We start from the raw sequence: 9,218 nt of genomic DNA, 5'->3' as shown, positions 1-9,218 counted from the left end.
TGAACAAAGTGCTTGGATTCCAGATGAGATGAGAGGCCATTCTGGTAGACACAGTCAGTACTCTCTCTCTCTCTCTCTCTCTCTCTCTCTCTCTCTCTCTCTCTCTCTCTCTCTCTCTGTTCTTCATCTGGCCATCTTTTCAGTGAAGCAGTTCATCTGTGACTCATTCTGTTTCTCTCTTTAACACACACACACACACACACACACACACACACACACACACACACACACACACACACACACACACACACACACACACACATATACACACACACACACACAAAGCCCACTCCATGGTCTAGAGAGTGAGAGGCATTAGCCTTCCCTCCTCCCTCCTCCACCTACACATTACAGAGACCAGCTTCTCTCCTCTGATACACACACACTCACCAGATGTTGCCCAAAGCTTGAGGGAAGAACCCCCAGGTATGTGCGTGCGCGTCTGCGCTTGCGTTCAAGTCAGCCTCCCACAATTGGCTTTTTTTTTTCCTGCCAAGATTTATGACCACGATTTTTCCTACTACGTCGGCTTCCTCTTTTGAAATCCCACTGGAGCAGCAGATCGGGGATCAGAGGGAGAAGCAGGTTCTTCAACCCGAAACAGGTGACTCCGACTCACCAGGCCGAAAAGAGGGTTAAAAAAAAGATCTCCTAAATCCCTAGACATTAGCGTTGTTTTATCGAGTGGCGGTTCACACAAACCCCATCTGCTTCTCATATCAGCACACTTGCACTTCGCAACACGGGATCAACTGGTCTGGCCTGCAGGGGTCAATAGGACAGAGTGGAGTAATGAAATCACTGGGTCTGCTGTTGATCACTGTACAAAAAGGTTTTCATTATGAAGTATTAAGATGGCTGGAATGCAAAAGGGATATTAAAGACTAGGCAGAGCTCTTTCTGTGTGAGCAATGATCGGGCGGAGTGGGGGGGGGGGGGGGGGGGGGGGACAGCTTTACTGTTCCCTCAGGCCTTGAAGTGTTAAGGGTGCAAGCTGATACAGCCCACTAGGTTATATGCTGCATTGTGTATCATGCTAGGATGAGACCTATTGTGTTTTGATGGCTTTACATTACCTCTGTGGATACATCGACTTGATTTGTGTCTGTGATGTCGGTTCTGTAACGATGACCTTACTGTACATGAGAATATCCCTTCTAGACATTTCCACAAATCACAATAGAAATATAGCGACAGACTGAACATTTTATCGTCCATAAAAGCTAATGTTTCTCCATACCATATGGTATCTATAATCCTAAATGCTATTTCTAAATCTGGAAAGGACCATATTGTCTGCGTCCTATTAAACCCTATCAGTCCCAGTGGAATGCCGCGGTCCCGTCCACTGTTTAAGCGAGGCTTGCACATGAACTCATACCGTTGGCAATAAACTTCCTGGTCTTTACTGGCAAAAAGAGCTATTGTGCCTGCAAGTAAACCCTCCTTGTGTGTTATTAATTAAACCATATTAAACCAATCAAAGTAGCATCAAAGTATGGGTGTGTCCCATTCTAATTATTTAGGGGGAGAGACTGTAAGAAGTAATTTGCCTCTATTATTTATTGGTTATAATGCTTTTGTAAATAAGCACATTCTATGAGTTGACCGTGGACCCCTAGGAAGTCAGTAAGATCAGTGACACGGTTGTATTTGAGTTAAAACCTGAGTAAAAGTTATTTTGAGTAAATATGTGTTGTTTTACTTTATCAGTGATTTTGCCCTGTATTATTTGTTATGAGACAGTTGTAAGCCCATAGCTCCTGTCAGGTCCCCCCTAAAGAACAGAGGTCTCTGACTAGTTGGATTACTGCTCTGTAACAAGCTATCATATTCAGAATTATGAAAACATTTATTTCTAGGCAAACCTAAATTCCCCATTTATATATAATCCATCATAAATATTGAATGGAGCTATTCACACAAAATAAATGTCAATTTTCAAACACTGATTATGTAATGAAAACGAAAATGTGCAATAAATCTATATCTGAATCTAATGAGAGACTTTGGAAGGCTGATAACAGTAGTCATGCAGATTTTGGCCCGGGACTGATGAAGGGTTTAATTGCACTATAAAACATTTCCATAAGTTAACATTATAGCTTGAAACGCTCAATATTCTTCTTATATACTACACAAAATTGTCACGGCAGCTTTGTAAAGAACAGAAGGATGTCATCTGCATATAATGAAATAACGCAAGATATTTCATACGCTGAAACAGGGGCTCATTTGCTAAAGCATATAAAAGTGGTTTAAGACGACGCCCCCGTCTCGTGTCACACCACAGGGAGCATCCTGTCGATAAAAGCTCTTTGCATGTGACCAAGGTGAAAGCTGAAACGCTGCTCGGGGCTTCTAAAAAGCACCTGACTGTAAAAGGCAGACTGGACCAAACGCAGGATCATTCCTCTACATTTGCTCTATTGACACTCAATCAAAGGTAATATTGAAGGAAATGGACTGTGGCTCTGCAGGATAGTTCAAATGCAGTTACTTCAGAGACGGTGCGTTTAAACTCCCCCCCTCGAGGTATTATTCAGGTAAAAGCTCCTCTCGGTCCATTCACAGTCTGGGCAAAATTCCACAGTTTGGTCTGCTCTCCTTCACTTAAATTTTTTACCCGTATTCACAAAGGTGATATATAGACGAGTGGATGTCTTTATCCCGGATGCATGTGCTTTCCACTCTGCCCACATTGATTCTTTCAAAGGCCTCTCCCTTCCTGAGGATGAAGACAGATCTGGCAGGAGCACTGTGATGCAGGGCCAAATCCTAAAACCAAACCCCCCCCCCCCGGAGTTGAACATCATAAATTTGACTATTGTCTTTATCACCATAGGAGTCCCCAGAAGATGTTATTAGAAGTTCAGCCAGTTTGAGGCCAAACCTCCCCGCCAGCCGTTACATTGACCTATCAGCAATGGAGATTAAAGAGATGGAGAGACAGGGAGGATGTGTCCTGATCAGACTTTCTCACTGCCACTTCAACAAATGTGGGAGCCACATTTTGAGGTAGTGCCAATGGAAAGCTGTAGCTAATGCAGAGCTCCAACTTGTTTCAACATTCCTCCAGTTAAGAGCAGAAATGTTGAGAAAATCCGGATTCTTTTTCTTGATTTCATTTTTAGCTGTTAAAGGTATGACAGATGACTAATAATATTAATACATCTTCTCAACTAAATACATCTGAAAGACAGATTTATAATTACAATGGGAAAACAATGGAAACAAACTGTGTTTCATTATTGAACCCCTAAATCCTTAATATCGTATTTTAAAAACTGCAGTATGGAAGAAGCAAGATATTAAAAAAAATACATTTACTTCCTTTAATTATGCATTTTATTTCACTGGTGTGTCACAAACAGAGACACCATTAGTGAATGTGAAAGCAGCACAATCAAGGGAAAAGAATTTGAATCCACCCTCAATTTATTCACAAAAAAAAAGTTTATATGGTATGTACAGAGAATGGCAGAAACCGTTCTTAATGATACAATGTTGTAAAAAGGAAAATTGCACTGTGCTTACATATAAGTCATTTTTTACCACCATAGTACCATATTGTGGATAATAAAATACAATGAGGGATGGTCATAAAAACACAATGGAACAATAACAATATATTTTCTCATTTCTCCCAGGATAAAAAAAAAAAGAGAAAAATCCACCGAAACAATAGCTTTATGGGAAGAATCCATGTGTCACAGAGGCGCTGCACAAACATCAATTACACAACAGAAATAATAAACGTGCATTATGGGATATTATCAAATTTGCATTCGAGGAGAAAAAAAATCAGGCACTTGAACCCCTCCCCAGCTCATGATGGGGACTCATAAAACATGGGAGCGTCAGTTAAAACCGCTTCTGTGTCAGACGCACACACACACACATATGCAAACAAGACCAGGTCTGATTCTGCCCCAGAAGAACAAACAAACAAACAAACATGTGAAAGCTACAGATGGAGAAAAATGAAGAGAAGAAGAAGAAGAAGAAGAAGAAGAAGAAGAAGAAGAAGAAGAAGAAGAAGAGACAGCCAAAGTGAGCGCAGCCTAGTTGGTAACCTCGTGTTTGTACTGCAGACTCAGAGGAATAGTTGTGATTACTTCATTGACTGAATCATCTGCAAGGTCAGGCCTCCCATCTTCTCCGCCTCCTACTCCTCTGCTCTTCTCCCACTCAGCAGCCAAGTGGTTCATGTGGCTGCCAAGACATATTCATAGACATATTGGAGCATCCAGTTACTGGCAGCGTTCACAGACACTTAAACACATGTCCACCTACACACACACACACACACACACACACACACACACACTGGAACATTGGTAGACAAACAAACATACTGAACTGTATTTCACATTCCCTTTTAAGTGTGAGAACATATTTTTTCATGTACTTGTGAGGCCCATAGACCCTCCACCGCAATAATTCTCCAGATCCTACTCCTAACTACTCTAACCATTGCATGCCGAATAGAAAACAGGAGCTTTATCTTAGTCCTGACCCCAGGGCTCTGGAAATAACAGGTTTAGATGCACACATTCATTTCAATGTTTATTAATAGGACATGAATGTTTCATTTACTTAAAGTTACTACAAGAGACTTTCATTTTGTGTTTCATTTTGTCACTGTGGACAAAAGCAGTAGCGTCCTGGGCATCTAGCACATGTGCGCAGGGAGCCGGTCGCTGCTGGAGTCTGAGCTGACGGAGTTTCTGGTGAACCTGCAGGGTTTTGTCAGATTTCGTGATTTCGAATCCGACTTGGTGGCACCGACAGCAAGCATTAAAAATAACTACAAAGAAGTACATCGCACTGACGGTCTCGTTTGCTTGTATAAGTCATATACAGGTTTCACTACCAGTGAAAAGTTCCTCACACGTTGCATAGTTTGTAACTTCCTGCACTCTTTTCAGAAAGCGGTGTGTTTACATGCACTTACTGTATGAAACCAGGCAACAGTTGGATTTTTCCAGCGATTTCATAAAATAGTCGTGTAAACCAGAAACCTGGTTTCCATAATCGGGGTAGGGGATTACAGAAACCTGATTTCCCCAGCCAGAGAAGTCTTGGCCATGTATACGAGTAACCAGGTTTTACACGTAGACATTTGCATGACAAAGACTTCCAACAGGGGAAGTGTTGCTGGGCCAGCTGTGCAGCGGGGAACGATCACTACATGCAGCAATGCATTCCCATCTTCGATGATAATATCATCCCAACTGACATACACAGACACACGCATATACACTCTCATACACACACTGAAAATGCACCAGTAATTACTGATTGAACCACAAACAGACCTCCCAGTGGTTTCCTACCAATGGAAATGATCAAGAAAAGGAAAATAAAAATCAGCACCATTGTATCGGCCCTGATGGATAGGCGATCTCACACTGAGGCCACCGACTGCAGAGGCGATGTGGTTTCCTATGAAACCGCCCTGATGAAATATTCAGAGGAACAACTCAGACACCTCGAGGCCAGCGGGCTTCGGTTACAGCCGAATCATTGTAGGCGAGGACGGGGCCAGAATCACGCTAGGCAAGGTCGCCGCTTCTTCCGTTCTTGTCATACATGACAACATACACACACAAAAGGAGGCCCATTCATTTTTAATGAGGTCCATTCATTAATAACCCAGACCTGACCCCGTTTCCACTGCTGGATTCCCGATGTGGGCGGGACAGGGTAGGGATAAAGGAGATCTAAAGCTGTTTTCCTCCTCCGAGATGGCCGTATGCTGAGGGTGACAGTGTGAAGAGAATAAAGCAGCCAGCAGAGGAAGAGAGAATTCAGGATTATCATATTGAATACCGGGGGTTGGGCGGGAGGGGGGGGGGGCGATCTGGAAGGACGTTACCCGCTCTGGGTAAATATCTGAAACCAAAGGGGACACCGAGGGTGGGGTGAGCGGTCACGCTCAAAACCTCCAGCTCCGACTCCACAGTTCACACACGCTGCTTAACCTCCGCCCTTTGTCACCACATGCCAACTCCTGCCAGCACGCACACGCACACACAAACTACACACTCACATGAACACAAAGTCAAAGTCCCCACGAGCGGCAAAAATAGAGCCTCATCCGCACGAGCATCGTACCGACCGAGATCCCTGCCCATGTCTGATGCCTGGCCCCTGTGTAGGTATCAGATGGATGGCTCAAAGCTGAGTTGAGAAAAGCAAAAGGGGGCCGATGCTGACTGAAGGTGAACAATCGATGGACTAAAAGGCACTTTTACACATAGTTAGATGATCACGATTCTGGACAGTAAAACATCTCACAATCAGTTAAAAAGGATAATGGTTCATATCGTTAAAAAAAAAAAATCATTTTTTTAGTTTTACATATTAACATTTTCTGTCAACAGTCCTATAAAAACCTTTGTATCTCAGCATTTCATAAAGCGCACAGACTCATTTCCCTCTTTGTAATTTTCCCTGTTAATGTTTCTTAGAATCAGTCCTAATAAAAGTCTCGTCACTGTCTCAGGAGTAAAAAAGCCTCCCTTTCTCGGAACCCTGGAGCCTGCTGAGCTTGGCGAGCTGTGAGGGCGACGGGGGAACGTCCTGTCTGTAGGGGCCCTTGGACTGAGGTGGGGCCTTCACAAGGGCGGAGCCCGGGGCCTGAGCGTGGTCTCTGCCGTGGTCGTAGGTGCCGCCGCTGGGGTTCTCCTGCGCGGGAGGCGGCCTGGTCTTGTTGGCCTCCTGCTCTCTGCGTCTCTGGTCCTGCCTCAGCAGCTCCTGGGTCTCCAAGAGGGCGCGGGCGTTGAAGCTGGACGTGGCCAGGTAGCCGTTACGTGATCCATGGCTGCCGGAGTAGCGGGGGTTCTCTTTGGATGTCTGGAATCCCTCCGCTGGCATGTACACCTTGTCCCACGAGTCCTGGGATGCCGTGCTGGGGTTCTTTCGAGGTTGCCTAAACACACACAGAGACAGGTAAAGAGGTCAAATGCGCTGTTGAGTGAGTCACCTTAAACAGCGCCTGTATCTAAAGGGACCAAAGTAGGAGAGCAACCGCTCAGAAAAGATTGCTTTTTTGTCCGTAGCGGCCCCTGGGTCAGTGCTATTGAAGGGGAATTCAAAAGAAACTGCACTTCAGCAGAGAATGTGGCCATTTTCTCATTTTGTCGGATTAAAAGGGGGATGCGGTCGTGGCGTTGAGTTAAAATACTGAAGGCAACCCGAGTGGAGCAAAGGGAGATGTGTTATAGTCTGCTGCATGATTACACTGAATCCTGGGACGCGGGGACATGAAAGAGACAGGAAACAAACGAGGGAAGCCTAAAAATGCCCACAGCACTATTAGTTCCACATTGTAAACAAACACAAATGTTAAAACCTCCCTGAGAAAAATGGCTGCTTTCATCCATTTAACTACTTTTTTGGAGATGCAGACGGGTGCACTTACAGCACAGACAGAGTAATGGCAGGCCTCGCAGCGATATCCGCCTTCTACTCATCTTCGGTCTGCCCGCCAGAACCCTACACTGACAGGACAGCCCGAGAAGCACGCGTATTATCTCTCATACAACAAAAAAAAAAAGAAATAACGCCCAAGCATGTCTTCCGCCATACATGCTCCCCTTCCTGGAAATTGGCCCCGGAAAGCTGTCACTGGGAACTGCCAGGTCTTTGGCTAAAGTGTTGAGGCTGCTCCTCCATTATTAGGATCCATTAAGGCCCGCCGTGCGATGGTAGACCTGTGACAGTGTCTTTGGCGTCAAGGGTGCTAAGAGAAATCCCATTCACACCTCACTGACCCGCTGAGCGCTTAAAAGGCTTTTGAGTTCACGGCACACAAGCCTGAAGAGGGAGACAGGGACCCGGCACGCTTTCAGGACGAGACGCCTGCATGTCTTATCTGGATGGGTCTCACTGCAGAGAGTCTCAAGACAGGAGGGGCTATTTACTGTTCAAAGCACTGTTGTTTCTAACAATTTCGTTTTCTCTAAAACTGAAACCTCACAATGGAGATAATGACAATCAATTCTACCTTGCACCTTGATTTCTTATTCTATACATACTGCAATGTTGCTTGACAGGTAAAACATGACTTAGATGATAAATTTGACTGTACCAAAAGAACATAAATTCTCCAAAGCTTTGATTTATACAGAGCTGACAACGTAGCTATACGGAGACTATACAAGTAGTCACTTAAGATACGTCGTAGCCAAAGTGTCTTCCCGAACTAAAAACGAAAGGAACAACACCCTGGGGTTAGGGCGGACACAGAGATACCACAAGAACCTGTGGGATGAATCACAGACTGTTGACAGTGAAGACAATGTTGAGGAAGTTGAAGAAAGACTCATTTTGACGTATTAGAGTCAAAGGTTTTTTACAGAGGGAGTTTTGGATTTCTCTTTGTATCACCCCATAAATCTGAAAATACTGTCAACAGCCATGTTAGTAGAAATAAAATGTTTTATAAATCAGGCTATGAATTATAGATAAACGAAAAAACGTTTATGTAAGTGAAACTGAAGAGGAGATTTCTGGCTCAGAGTAAGAAAAAACGAATTTAGAGAAAACAGACTTAAAAGATATGTATTTTAAATTCCATACATTCTAAAGCCACTATAGGTGATGAGGGTACATCATACATTACATTAAGACAATTATTTTTTGTATTACAAGTTTTCTGAAATGTTACGTTTGTATAAACGAGGCAAAATACAAACCTTTGATTAATTCAAGAGAAATCTACTGACAACGTATTAGAATAAACACCTAAATGTGTAGTTTGGATGTTTTCTTTCTACCAGTCTGAGCCCAAAATCTCAAAAATAACCAGCGCAAGAAAAAAAATGTTCTTGCCTGGGGTGTCTCCCCTTCAGGATTTAGCGATTTTCAATCAAATAGTAAAAAATACGAATTACTGTATTTTCTTCCCTCTAGCCAGTTAGTTTGAATCTCCATCTCTGTGTAATTCTAATGAGAGTCTCACATTTCCAGCATTTCTAATGAATGCCCAAGTGGTCCACAATATCTAAGCACATGTCACTGTAATGTCAGTATCTGAGCCTTTGGAGCTTCGGTCTACATATATGCATGCCAGGACAAATGTGTGTGCATGTATGCGCTGTACGTGTGCAGCACAAACACATGACCTCGTCCGGCTCTGTGTGTGTGTGTGTGTGTGCACGCATGCGGAGCGCGAGTTAGTACGTGGGTAATTGGCGGAGGGGCAGATG

General features: G+C 43.8%; 1 protein-coding gene across 1 annotated transcript in view; it reads right to left on the bottom strand.

Annotated features, from left to right (window-relative positions):
- Positions 1-3,427: 3,427 nt before the first annotated feature.
- pard3aa (par-3 family cell polarity regulator alpha, a) overlaps positions 3,428-9,218 on the bottom strand; it is a 312,866-nt gene continuing 307,075 nt past the window's right edge. The window contains 1 exon segment of the mRNA XM_068710318.1: positions 3,428-6,937. Coding sequence (XP_068566419.1) covers positions 6,508-6,937 — 430 coding nt within the window. The 3' untranslated portion in view covers positions 3,428-6,507.

This window comes from Cebidichthys violaceus, unplaced genomic scaffold, assembly GCF_023349555.1.
Source record: "Cebidichthys violaceus isolate CVI_PGR_0920_01 unplaced genomic scaffold, fCebVio1.0.p SCAF_15, whole genome shotgun sequence".
NCBI lineage: Eukaryota > Metazoa > Chordata > Actinopteri > Perciformes > Stichaeidae > Cebidichthys > Cebidichthys violaceus.
Note: the sequence above shows the minus strand (reverse complement) of the source record. Positions and strands in the feature narration are given on the sequence as shown.